At 34.9% G+C, this 14553-nt stretch overlaps 1 protein-coding gene across 1 annotated transcript; it reads left to right on the top strand.

The window, feature by feature from the left end:
- The first annotated feature begins 12789 nt into the window (after positions 1-12789).
- On the top strand, positions 12790-13908 carry LOC134854603 (histone 24-like). The gene is made up of 2 exons (XM_063870938.1): positions 12790-13013; positions 13327-13908. The coding sequence occupies exons 1-2, from the start codon at positions 12951-12953 to the stop codon at positions 13654-13656; spliced, it is 393 nt and encodes a 130-aa protein (XP_063727008.1). The 5' UTR covers positions 12790-12950; the 3' UTR covers positions 13657-13908.
- The last annotated feature ends 645 nt before the right edge of the window (positions 13909-14553 follow it).

The following is a 14553-nucleotide window of genomic DNA, read 5'->3' as shown; positions in this document are numbered from 1 at the left end:
TGTTAGTCACGCTGGACCTTTGGTCGCCGTATATAAGCTGATCATCATCATCATTTTTTTTAGACAACACTTTTTATTCTCCGAGGCGTTCGTTGATACAACTTTGAGTTTGTTGTTGAGTAGTTTCGTAGGCTCTTTATCATTATTCTGTGGGGTTGCTTTGTTTCAGATTGTTTAATTATGTGCTTTGCTTTGGTGCAATTTTTTGTGCACTAGTCATCATAACAGGCTCGAACCAGTTAAAAGCTATATAGCTCATTTGCTCCTCGGCAAGTCGACCCTCTAATGGGTACATTAACAGAGGAACATTAGCAGTATACAGATCCTGGGACAATTCGTGTAACTTTTCAGGTTTCGGGTGTAAATTATCTGAGGACAAAACAGTAATTCCAAACCTAAATAGTTGTTTTTAGTTTTAGCTGAAATTTTGAATGGAAGGGGGTGGCTTTAGTTAATTAATATATTAAACATTATGGCCGTGAATCGGATTCCTATTAAAAGCTCGCCTCACTGCTACGAAAAACGTTTTTCAGACGTTAATTAATCTGCTTTTAACCAGTTGTGTGAGCTCTCTTCCTCTCCCAAAAACAGTAAAAATGAATTTGATTTTTGCAACGATAAGTGTCAATATTTTTTTGCTAATTGCACAGCGACTGGCTATCCTTTATTTAAAACTTTTGCGATAGCAAGTGGCTAATAGTCGGGTGTAACTATCACATAAACAAATTTTATAGCTCGGAGCGAATGACTCCGGAGCACGTGACTTTTCAGCCGCATAGAATGGATACATGATTTCGAGCACATTGAAGTCAATAGAATTGTATATATTGTGATGTTTGAGTTTTCTGGGTTTTGAATGATTTTTTGATATAACAGAAATTTTTTCAATAAATAATTCAAATCTTTTTTTTTAATTTTGATTTTTCAAAGATGCATAACAAAATGGCTTCTTTCTCGCTAACTATTGTGGTTTTTTAGTAAATTGCTGTTTTCCTTTGCGTTTGACAAAATTCGTTAAAAAAAAAATGTTTTTTTTCTCCCCAGTTTTGTAAAATAAATGAGGGTGTTTTTTGCCAACAGCTGAAAACCCTTCGAAGCAACTGTCCAATGCAATTTCGACGAATGAGCTGTTTTCTTGTTACGTTTGGGATTAGCAAGCGTTATCAAATTGGAGTAAAGTCTTTTTTCGGGTTAACGAGTTCAACAAAATCACTAAATCTTTTATGCAGTTATCGCTTTTACATTCAGTTCTGCAGCAAACATGCTCAATTTCTTGAAATTTCAATTTTGGTTACTGTTTACGAAAATTAGTTGACGGCTATGAGCCTTGGCTCAAATCCGGCAAGGAACTGTTTTTTAAACTCAAAATATTTAGTATCAAAAAATGCTTAGTTACCCTATTTTTTACCTGTCTTGTGCTGTGATCTAATTTTATTGCAAATGAAAGTGTTTTTGATTCTCTTATGTTTGGCCTAAATAGTCTCGGTGTTTGTTTTTTTTCGGCTTATGGACCTATTTTTGAGTCTTATGAAGCAGAAAATAGATTTTCATCATTTAGCGCGTTTCCGAAAGAGAAGAGCTGTAAAAATTTAAGTTTCACAACAACTTCATGAACAACTCACTTACCAGATGCTTGATTAATTTTTATGAATTTTTTGCCGGTGATTGTGTTGCTGGACATGCTCTCCTGAAATTGAACATCATTCGAGACAAAAGTTTGGAAACTTTTATAGATGTAATTTTGATTTTCACTTTTTTCCAAGTTTGGTATCGCAAGTGGTGGGAAGCTCCGCTCCGCCTGTATAAAGGAATGGAATGCACTGCTTCTGCTTATTTTTACGTGAATAAGCTTGCGAGAGCGTTGTGTAATAATATGAGTCCGTGTTTTTTCAATTTAACTCGCATAAACTTCGCTCTTAGTCTTCTTGAGTTCATTGACAACTTCCCAACTATCTGTTGGGTATTTCTTCTGGTTAAACTATAATTTGTCATTTTTCTTTCTATGGTTTGGAAGTTTGACTTTTGAAGTTATCATATCAGTTCATTTCTGAAATGAAACGAAAATTGAGCCTTCTAATAACATAAGTGCAAATTAGGCATGACTCTTAGTTGCATAAGAGTTTTTTTATTAAAATCTAGCAGAATTAAAAATCTTATTTTGAAATGAAAGAACTAAATAAATAAGGTGAATTCATTTCCTCTTTTTTAGAAATTGTTTTTCCTTTTTGTTTCCTTCATTTCATGAGTACTTGTCAACCTTTTATTGGCTGATTCAAACTTTTCATTTTCCTTTTTTAAAACATTGAATCGTTTATTACCTAATTCTTGGAGGTTATTTTAGTACCTTCACCCCTCCCCTGCCCAGGAAAACGGCTGAAACGTTTTACAAGAATTTTGAGGTGAAATGGAATTTTTGCAATTTTTTTTGGCAATGATAATTTTGTTTTATTTTTCGTGGCTTTAAAAGGAACAGCCGTGCTTCAAAAATTGATTTTTCAGTTCTGAAAGCTTAGTTTATGGCTAGCTCGTCAGTTTTCAAAATTAGTTGAAAGTTTTCTGGTGCGGTGTTTCGAACCCCATAGCATCCAAAAGCAAAATTTAGAGGGCGAGGGGTAGTTGCGGTTGACCTCCTTTCGATTTATTAGAGCAAGCTATTGTTTTGAAATCAGTGATTCGGGCTGAAAGTTTATCTTATTTTTCGTTTCAGACAAATGTGTTCTTTGCTCTTCTTATTTCGTGTCGCTGATTCACGTGTTACCCGTAGTCGTGGCTTCGGTAAGGGAAAGTTATGTAATAGCTAGCGAGCACGATGACATAATATCGGCAATCGAGCGACCCAACTCGGAACTGTTCCAGTACACGAGTGCTCTGCTAGGTGGTTACATGATATATGACATAATAGAAATAGCGAGAAATGAACAAATATACGACCCTCTTTTCTTCATACACCATCCGGTGTCTTTTATTGGAGCGTATGTCGGAATGACTGGAATTTACGAGACTCTGATCTTGCCATATTATCTGGGTGAAATTCCAGTTATTTTCATCAATCTATTTACGGTCATAGCTTACACTTGTCCGAAGATTGACGTGACTCTTTTGCAGTTATCAGCAGCTCTGAATTTCATTTTGTTCAGACTTTCTTGGACATTTGTTTTACCTTACATGCTTTTGACCGGATGCGAAAATGTTTCGGAATGTGTGAAGTATCCGGGAAGCTTCGCAGCTCTTACGCTCGTGTTTTTCACTTTATCGGTTCTTAATTACTATTGGTTCTCGAAACAAGTGTACGTCTTTCTGCAAATGAGGAAAGAAACAACTAGAAAAAAGAGCTATAAAATGAACTGATATAAAGCGGGAAGAAGTATGCATTAACTGTCAAAGTTAGCAGTAATAACTGGTTACTAGATAATTGCTTCTGCTCGTTGTATGCTAATTGAAAAATTAAATTTTGTTTGATGCAATCTTTTTTTTGTATTAGGGGACAGCGTTTCTTATTATAGCGATATATGTTCTCAGGGTTGCCAACTGGTCGCTTTTATAGTGACAGGTCTTGATTGGGCTCTAAAAGTTCTCTACTTTTGAACATTCATGAATGTAGTGAATACTCTCACATAGGTCTTGTGGCTTTTCGGTTTGTTAGGTTTTTTTCATGAAAATTTTTTCACGCTCAAATTTGGTTTTTCCCAGTTTGACTTTTGATTTCCTTTTGAATTCAGTTCATTTTCGTTATTAAAAGGAAAGCAAACTCCACTATCGAACAGCAAAAGTGTAAAGGTCACGAAAAACGTGATCGACTTCTAGTTTCGAAAATGAATGTTCAGATTTCCCAACGGAATAAAAAAATTTTCCTTTTGAGCCAGTTTTCTCAAACTGGGTTAATTTTATCAAAAAATTGTCAATCAGAAGTTGTTCTTAAATTTCATTTAAGACTATATGTTTTTTCTTGGAGATTCGAAAATTGAAGATTTTTCTAAAATTAAATCAGTTTTCTTTCTATTTCCTTGCGTTCATGACTCTTTTCCAAATCTCGGTTGGCTATGTTTTACTGGTCAGTATGTTTCAATCAACAAGGGAATGTTAAGTACTTGTGTATTTTATCGTGCTTTGAGAGCTAGGAAAATCAAATTTGGCGACCTAAAAATAAGGTCATCAAAATTTTCACTATTTTTTTTTAAAAATCCGTTCTCTTTCCCCAAGAATATCCTAGATTCGCGCCTGCGTTTTTAGTTAACATTTTTTGTTCCGCCCATCTGAAAAATAAGGAGGAAGTTTTGTATTCAGGTGTGGTTTAGTTTTTTCTTTGTTTTTGTTGTCCACGCTAAATCAGGTACCACAAATAATCATCGGAATGAATTGAGTGATATACGAAATTGAAGCCCTGTCAGTTTTAATTTGAACCACATTTTAAAACTTTAAAAAAGTTTTGTCAGTATCGAGAAAAACTGGCTTAAAGTTTTTGTTTTTCAATTTTGAGCGAATAAAGCGAGCGAGCAGTCTTACAACTGCTTAATTTTGCCTAACATAACTTAATCAGGTCAAATTAGTTTTTGAAGTTTTATTAGCTCCATTTTGGGTACTAAAAAATTCAAAACAAATCAAAAGTTTTCTGGAAAAAAACTTTTGACAGAAGTTTCGAAATTTAGTTTTTTTTTGGTCTTTCAGCGAACTTTTTTTTTTAGAATTTGCCTATATTAATATGACTGTCAAATTTTCCTAGATTTTATTTTTATGTTAGATCTTTTTATCACACCACGCAGAAAAAACTGCTCTAAAGTGGAAAATTTAGTGGAAGATTCGAAAAAGGAGCGGTTAGAACAAACTAAATTTTGCTGAGAAACCGTGAAATCTTGTCTTTAACCAGACTTCATCTGTCAATCAAAATTGTTTATCGAGTCTAATAAAAAAGTCATTTTATAACTTTTCTGGTAAAAGGTCGGTCTCGTAAAAAGTCGGTCCCTGTTTTTACTCATCCCAAATAATTGACATTTAATTATAATCAAATAGTTGGAAATTCGAAAGACAAAAATGGCCATTTTAGTTGATGCCGCTTGTTAAAAAAAAATTTCCCTAAGTGCGGGCTTATATATTTTTCAAAACAAACTGTTAAATCACTGAATTCTCAAATTTTCCTCTCGTTTTTGCTCAAAAACACAAATTTACCAACAATTTGCAAATGGTGCTTTAATTTTTCAAATATCATCATTTTCTGGAACTGTTGAACACATTTCCAGTTTTGGCACTGTTGTATTTGGTACTGTTAAACGAACCACTTCTAACAGGCTCAAAATCTGAAAATCTGGCATGATTAAGTCTGATTTTGCAATCCTACGTATGATTATGACGACCGGCAGCAATAATCTGGAATAATTTTAAAAAACCATTCATATCTTGAAAACTCTTATCTGGGCTATTGTAATCATGTAAAAAACTTGTGTGAAGTGAAGTGGTCTAAAAATTCATCCATGGGTGAAGCGAGGTTGTCTAAAATTTTGCACAAGAAGACTAAAAAAAGCTGATTATTTTTTCCTGCCAATTCGATTCACTGTTTCGTAAACAATTTTAAAAGGATTGATGTGGCACATATTTGAAATTTGTTCCAAGGTTCGAATTTAACGGGTTAGAAGTGTTTGGTGTGGATTTTGATCTCCAAGCGATTTTATTATTTATCTATCAAAATTGATTAGGAAAGTTTTATACTGTCTGCTATATATGGATGCCGTATGCTCTAAAACAAAAAACAATTCTTCTCGGGTATACTTGGAACAAACCTAAAAAATCAAAATGAAATTTTTTGTTACAAAACTGGATCAGTTTTACTTATAAAATCTCAGCTGAAAACCCAAGCGTTGATTTAACATAGAAAAATGCCCAAAATGTGAATTAAAGGACAATAGAAACGCATTGGGTCAGGGGCGGATCTAGGATTTTCTCGAGGGGGGGGGGGCGGATTTTCAAAAAAATTCGAAAATTTTGACTTTTTTTTAGGTCGACCAAAATGATTTTTCGAGCTCTCCCAAAGCACTGTTTTGCCCCTCTTTTGGCAAAATTTTCTGCGCCGCAGGAAAATTTTTGAAAAAACAGTCCAAAAAGCCGTTTTTGGGCACTTTTTGAAAAATTTTGACAAAAAAAATCGCGCTTTTTTGGCGCGCGCTCCCCCTCAAAGTTAGTATATATTGGCGCCGAAGGCGCCTTTACAAAAGTTTTAAGGTCGGTCGGCCAAAAATGGATTTCTGAAAAAGTATCAAAGGGGGGACCCTTTGGGTCAGCAGGGGGTCGAATCCCTGAGGGGGAGGGGCGTCCGCCCCCCCCCCCCCCCATTAAATCCGCCCCTGCATTGGGTTCATATTTATGAAACTTTGCGTAGGAAAAGGCGACAAAATTATGAAAAAAGCTAGTTTGAAGCTTCATTAAGTGAACTGCTTGGTTTTTGCTAGTCGTTACTATCTTGACTTTCTTAGTAACAGCGATCCAATTTTCGGGGCTTTTTTTTCTTATACCGCCCAAATTATCAAATTGTTAATTGAGCTTCTGTTTTCATTGAAAAGCTGAGAAGTAATCTTTTGATCATAATGTAGGACACTTTCAGGATGTCAAAAAGAATACTTTTTGGGCCGTATAACAGAAAAAAAAACACTTTTGTTCGAACTTTTAATTTTAAATTAATGAGGGGATGTAACCCAAAAGACCCCAAATTTGACTTGCATGCAACTGTTCAAAATTTATGAGAATTGATAAGCATTTTGCAAAAATGAGATTTTTTCTGCGCAAAATCATTTTCTATTGCTTAGTGGCCGCTATATTAGACGAAAACAGTTTTAAACGAAAAGATAATTACTGATTTCAAAAAAATTGAAAATTTGCGTATTTTTAGGAAATTTTAGCATTTCGTTTTTTTTGTTGAAAATCAAGGCGCAGAAATATTGTAGAAAAATGAAAAATCAATGGAACAACCATTCTAGAATACCAGCAAAAAAAATAAACTGATAAGCAAAAAAAAATACTGACTCAAATACACTAATATTCTTTCCAAATTTATGCGCAGAGGCGAAGCGGAGCAAGCGTTACTACTTGCTATTGTCTGTGAGGAAAGGAGTGCGGTCAATAAGTAGACAACCGTCATTTTATACCGGTCAAAAAAAGCAATTTAAAGAAATAAATAGGTACTAAAGGTTTATTTCCTAAGTTTGCTTCCAGTTTTCGATTCTGATTGGTTAATATTGTAGTTTTCTTTTTTTTTGTCGTGTCTAGTTAATGATTTTTTGCTACGTAACCATGAGGAAAGGTTATTGCTAGTGAAATAACTTTTATCTGTTTTTTTAGGTATTTGTATATACAATTGATTTAATTGTAATCATTAAAAATTTTACAGAGTGACGGCCGTGTATCGACTAGCCTAAATGATATAAAAAAGAAATTCGTATCGGTTAGCATAGAAATCAAAACACGAAGTTTTTCATTTCTCAGAAATGCAAGTTTTAATAGATTTTACATTAAAGGGATTATTTTGTTTAGTTTTTCTGAAAAATAAAGTTATCAAAATTATGCTAGTCGATATATTTGCATGTTATCAAACTTTTTTGCTTTTTGAGCTTTATGTACAGCAGCAAATCTAAACAGCAGCAATTCCAGTGGAACAAAACTTATAAGATGGCACAAGAAAAGGAGAAGAGGAAGGGCTGAATCCTATTAGCAATTTTTCGGGGGGAAACAATTTTTAACAAAAACTAAGTGTCCTGAAGTTTTCAGAAAAATGTGTCGGAAGATTGCGGCAAGAGCTGAAATGCAAACAAAATGTTTTTTTTTTGGGGGGGAAAAATGGGAAAGTGCTAATAATCTAGTTTTCATGCAATTCTACGTCTACAATTAGTTTCATGAAAGGTCTATGATTAGTGATTTTTCATAAATGTACTTTTCCATACTCCAAAGACGCCAACTTTTTGAATTTGAAAATTTAATAAAAGATCAATTTTGAAATTTAAAATTTTCTTTCATTTTCCAAGCGGCTAAATTTTTGATTTTGAAATTTTAATTAATGGTGCATTGTCCAAGGCTCGCAGAAATATGCAATACACAAGGAAAGTTTTTTCAGCGTTTTTAAAAAAATTTATAGAAAACAATAAAAAAACTACGTGATGCACACAAAAAATTAAACTTTCCATGCAGAAAAAAAAAACTTTTTTATGGGAAAAATTAGTTTCACGCATGAAAAAAGCAAATTTTTTTTTGCAATTTTAAATTATTTTTGTTGTTTCTAATGATACACCGATGATGAGACTATGGCAAAACAAGAAAAAAAATCTTTAATTGTTGATGGCATTATTTTAGCAAACAAGTATGAACTTTATGTGCCCAGCATTTTTTCAGATACTTATGGAATCGTATCACTAGCATTTTTGGTCTAGGGGGTCAACCCGGAATATTGTTTTTTTTTTCATATAATTTGGCTTGTTCTAGCAGTTTACTTACAGAGCCTTGAAACAACTAAAAAAACTAAAACCGCGAAAAGCTCAAAGCGAAAAAGTGAATCGCAATTATGACTCATGGTTCTAAACTATTTGTAAAACGAGCTGCAAAAATAGTTTAAAAAGTCTGTTTGAAACTACTGCGCATTGAATTGTTTAATTTTGGCCTGCCTCATAAAGCCTTTTCTACGCTGTGTTTTTTTTATCCAATTTTGCATTGAAAATTTTTCCTCTTCCTTTTTTATGTTTCAGGGTAAAACCGAAATGAACCAAGTTTTGTTGCATTTCGGGAAAAAATCTTTTCTTAAGCTTCTCAGTGTTTTGATTTTTTTTCGAAACTCATTGGTCTGAATCCAAAAGCGAGCCAAAAACCTCCATTTCAAACTTGTCAGTAAGCAGTCAAATTTTCTAATACTCAATTATGTTTGGCTGAGAAATGACAGGCAGCGTAGTTTTGAAATATTCAATCAAGCTTTGTTTAAAACTAATTTTTTAAATTAAAAAATATTTAAATAAAATTGACTCTGAAACAATTTTATCAAAAACAATATTGCTTGATAATTCTTGAGATTTTTTATAGTTGTTTTTTATCTAACAACACTCTTTGCAAATTACTATTGCAAATTCAATAATTTGTAACAAGGTACAAAATCCTTTTAGTAAATTATTATTCCGACTTCTGAAAAAAGTCAGGAATACATTTGCTTGGGGTCGTTTGGGTTCCAACCTGCACAGAAATTGAGAAAGATATAATATATGCTCCGGGTGTTTTTTTTTAATTCAGGCCATTTTTCAAATCAATTCTTTCACTCGTTGGGTTGATCTCTGGATTTTGGTTGGCTCAGATGAGTTTGCACACACTCTTATTTTATTCCTATCATGAGTCTAGCTAAACTGCTCGTTTTATATTTTAATGCTGGAAGTGTAACGCGCGCTATTTACGCGTGGCAAATTATCCCGCACTCAAAATTGTTCCAAGTTGAGTTAAGGCAAGCTAACTGGTCTTACTTGTTTTTATATAGGACTCAAACCTTAACACCTTAAGGCTAACTGGTCTCATTAATTCCATGCGCGACTCAAATTTGACGAAACCAGTTCAAGGGCACTTGAATTATTCAGGGTTTTGCCATGATACAGCAGTCTCATTTTTATATAGGGATAGGTTTTAAATTTTTACTAGGCAGGGGAGAAGAATATCCACATTGTCTAGTAAACTTTACAGAGCTCCAAGTGTATGGTAAGCTGTCTATGAAAAAAGCAGCTCTAGCAAAACGATGGTCCTTGGGAAAACCAAGCCAACAGTAAGATTTTATTTGAGTTTTAGACACTAAACGGCCAGAAAAAAATATTTCTGAGTCTTAAGCTGTATCTCTGACTGAGCCAATAAATATTTTCTGCAGATAAAAATAATAGCCAAAATCACCGAGTGGAACGTTGTCAAAAAAAAGCAATTTAATTTGAAGCCACCTGTCAGTTTTTGCCAAAATAAAATTTCAATAAAAAATTTCAACAGGACAATTCTACTTTTTTGGTCATTTCCGCTAACAATCTTATTTAGTCTGGAATTAATTTTGAAGTATTGGGCCGTGTTGATTAAATTTAATTGGCTAATCAGCCAATCATAAACAACCATATTAGTTTGAGTTCAAGATATAGATATAATAATTTTGAACCGTTTTGGGCATAAGACCCCCAATTTTGATTATTTAGTACGAAACTCATTCCCAACTATAATCTAAAATCAATCAATACACATATCCGGCTTCACAGTGGCTGAAACCAAACCTTGATTGCTGCGAAAGAATGGACCGGACCCACGCGCCCCTATGCTGACAGCGGGATAGTGAAAATGGAATTTTCTATCTACTTAAAAAGTCTGCTTAATTTTATGTTCTAAGATTTATCAAAAAATTTTTGGTCTCGATTGTTTCTGGTCTCGGTTCTGATTAATTATAATTCATGCGAAATCCGATTAAAGACTTTTTTCGAATTAACGTCTTGTGTAACAAAATCACTTTAAACACCTGATAGCTTGATTGGTAATAGTTTATTTTGTTAGAATCTTCGGTTCACTTGGCAGGGAGGGAACGGTTACGTCTGAGACGGCTCAGCTTCTAGATTTGAATCCGCTAGATTCTAGAATCGGCTCAGCTTCTAGATTTTCAAAATCTTAGCCAAGTTTTGTTCAGAATAAGCATTCTTCATAACAATGCACCACTTAAGAATCATATCAGATAGTTAGATCGGTCGGATTTTGAAATGCATAAATTACACACATGAAAAACCCCTTCAACATATTTTGTTTTTCAAAACTCCTAAACATCAATTAGAGGTTCAAAGTTTATGAAAAACCCAATAACTTCTAAAGAAGCTCATGAAATTGAGAAATTCTTCGAAATAGGTTTCAAATTAATCTCATTTTATGACTTTTTGACAAAATGTTCGGCTTGAAGTCCCTAGTTTTACGATGGGATTTGAAGTCCCGTCGGCTTGATTTCCGGCACGCAGCTAATATGTCCTTTTAATTTTGTACGGCTTAGAATTTCTACGTACGTCTATTTTCTATTTGTGTTTTTGTTCCGACATACGAAGAAAACAGAATATTTATGCCCGGTGTAATTTTTTTATTTTCGCAGATTTCGCCAACGAAAAAATTGCTTTCGACCAAAATTTTCTATACTCCATTGAAGATATAGAATTCTTGAGTTCAAATCTAAAAAGTTATTTTACCTCCGATTAATTTTTGTAAAGTTCTGTGGGTTTGAAAGTTGCCAAACTGGCCATGTTCTGGACTAAGTTATGCGCGCTTTGAACAGTTTATTCAATATGCTGAGAGCGTAACGCGAATTATTATAGCGTTGCGGCGAATTAACCTGCAGAACAAAATCACTCCAAATTGAATTGAGCCAATTGGTCGTATTAATTTCGTACGACCCAAAATTTTACACTTTGATATTGTCCAAAGTGTAGGGACTTTCAATATTTTTTTCCCAAAAGCTATTCGATATGAATTAAGGGACAGTCGGAACATTCAGGGCTTTGCCCTGATATACGAGCAGTCTTGTTTGTTACTAGGAGCGAAATTTATCACTTTGTCCTTTATATGGTTTGATTTTTAAAAAATCTAAATTTTTTTAAAAGTTTTTTTTTTCATTTTTTTTTCTCGAAAATTTCATCAATTGTTATAAAGCAAACACTACCTCATAGAACTTATAAGGCAGTCGAGAAACTCAGGGCTTCGCCCTGATACGTGCAGTTTATTTAGGTTGTCGTATTAACAGCTGCGCCGTCTTATTTGGCGGTCATGAGGGATATATTCGTTAAGTAGATAGTAGATCCAAAATATCCAAATTGAGAATTGGTTAAATAGTCCGTTCTGTTCTTTGACCCGCGCTACTCTCCTTGGCCATTCCGCTCTCTGCAGTGTAAGCCCCCCACCCCCCTCTCCAATTTTGTATTTAGAAAATAGATTTTTCGGAGAACACTCTCGTACGATTCATACTTCATTGATTTAGTCGTTTGTTGCAATGAAAATTGTCATTAGTTTCATTCATTTCTATAGTACATAATGTTAACGCTTAAGCTTATCAGCAATTTTTTTAAGATAAAATCCAGAAGTTAAAGTTCGAGGCCAAAAGAACAACCCTTATCCACAAATTAACGGAACATTCTTATATTTAAAGCAAAAATTTTCAAAGTTTCTTAGCTTTCGGGCATTTTTTTTTCTTTCAGTCGAGTTATACGCTCACCAGGTATGCCAAAACTAAAAAATATTTTTTGATTGATTTCAATATTGGGGTTTAATTCGTATTTAAAGCAGGTTTCTCCGCATAACTTGGGCCAAATAATCCTTTAAAGTCGGCAAACTTTTGAGTTTTCGTTCCGGTTGAGCTTCGCTGTATAAATACTTGACCAATTTTTCGAAGTCTCAATTTCGAATTCATACGATATTGAAAGATAACTGTTTGCTGTTGAAATATCGTGAACGGTGCGAATTCATAGGTTCCAAAAAAAAAATTAATCCCATAGGTTCCAAAATAAAAAAGCAGTCGCATAAGTTCCAAATCTTTTCAATTGGTCAAAAGACTAAATTAGCCGAGTCTCGGTTTAAGGTCGCCTCTTAGCGGCGACAACCGGCTCTAACCTTCGTATAGAGTCCTACCCTTTGGTGGCAAGCTCGCAACACGTTGGCGCGGCTGCGGCGGTCACTATTCTGCAGCTTGAATTTATGCTGGTTGAACAGTAAACAATCAAACTATAAAATCGTTGGCTCAAATTTCAACCAATCAGAATTCAAGAAGATAAATTTCGGAACCTATGAAAATTGCAACCTATTGGAATTCACCTCGTGAACTGAAAAAAACCTTCGCGCTTAAAAATGCCGTCTGCAGTTAAAAAGAGTCATAAGAAAGGGGCGACATCGGCGGCACTCGAGGACAAAAAGCAGCAGAAGGCCAAGGCAGACCCCACCCGACTTACAAAGAGATGATCAAACAGGCAATTGTTCAGTTGAAAGAACGCAAGGGGGCTTCCAAAAAGGCCATCCAAGTATGTAAACATTAAACAAGTCAAGGCACGATCATTTGAACGGGTGCCGGACATCAAGCCGACGGGACTTTAAGCCGAATCGTAAAATTAGCGACTTCAAGCCGAATATTTTCTTATAAAAGTTGTGAAATATGATTTGAACGAGTCGCCGAGAAAACCGACTGCCAAAAAGGCGTCGCCGTCGCCGAAGAAATGCAAAATTTGCATCGACAAAAATTTAGCTGTCCGTCTGAATTCGGCCGTGTGCACCTATTGAAATTAGTTCATATCTTTCAATCTTAGTGTTAAATTTTCAGTTTTTCTTTTTTTTTAGAAATATATCAAGGAAACTTGGAGCATCGAGGAGAACTCAAGAACCAACGGGTCTTTGAATCGATCGTTGCGGTCTATGATAGAGAACGATGAAATTGCCCACGCGGTTGGCCAGAAAACGACAGGCGCAAGTGGTCGATTTCGCCTCGTCACTTCGGCAATGCAGTCGGGTGGTAGCGGAGGAGCGAAGAGTCACGACGAGTCGGAAACACCGAGGGGCCGAGGACGCCCGAAGAAGTCGCAGAATGAGTCGCCGAGAAAACCGACTGCCAAAAAGGCGTCGCCGTCGCCGAAGAAATCTCCACCGATGAAGAAGGGGTCGAAAAAATGAAACCAGTGAATTTATTGAAAATAAGTTCAGTGTCTATGGCGCTGAATCAAAAATGAACTTTTCCCAAACTGATTTCAAGGGTTATGATGGAGCTGTTCCAAATTGATGTGATATTTATATCGCTTAAATATTGAACTGATTTTGGGTATAACTACAAGCTGTTTGCTTGGTTTTCACCTAAAATTTTGAACTGATTTAATGTTTGAATTGTATGAATCATTATCTTGTTTTGACTTCCTTGACGATTTGATTCTTGAGGCTGTGTGTGTTCTGATTTAGGGACCCAAGTCAGAATTTTGGGTCCCAACTACCTGAATCATCTTAAAAATGCTCCATCCATCTTTTGAATTAACAATCTTTTTATAATTGAAACTATTTCAGGGTGGGTTCCGGACATCCGGCCGACTTCAAGTCGAATCATAAAAATAAGGTCTTCAAGACGAACTTTTTCTTAGGAATTAGTTTGGGGGTATTGTCTGCCCAAAGAACAATATTTAAACATCTTGAACATCAAACTTCAGCACCATCTTCAACGGTCGTGTTCACAATTTTAAGTCGACTATTAAATAAGCCGAACTGACAAAAGTATAGAAAGTTTGGTAATTATTCAATTTCGTTTCAATTAAGCTGCAGAGTTTTATCCAGACCAGAAAAGAAAAACAAAAAATCGACCACCTTCACACAGGCGCGGATTTAGGATTTTATCGAGGGGCGCGGATTTTCAAAAATAAAAAAAAACTCCAGACTTTTTTTGGGTCGACCAAATTGATTTTTCGAGCTCTCCCACAGAACTAAAAAGGCCCTGTTTTGGCCTAAAACTTTGAAGAAACAGGTCCATAAAGCGCGTATTTATGCACTTTCGGAAAATTTTGACCAGAATTTTTTTTTTTGGGGCAC

Source organism: Symsagittifera roscoffensis, chromosome 9 (assembly GCF_963678635.1).
Source record: "Symsagittifera roscoffensis chromosome 9, txSymRosc1.1, whole genome shotgun sequence".
NCBI classification, from domain to species: Eukaryota; Metazoa; Xenacoelomorpha; order Acoela; family Convolutidae; genus Symsagittifera; species Symsagittifera roscoffensis.
This window is presented reverse-complemented; position numbering and strand designations above follow the sequence as displayed.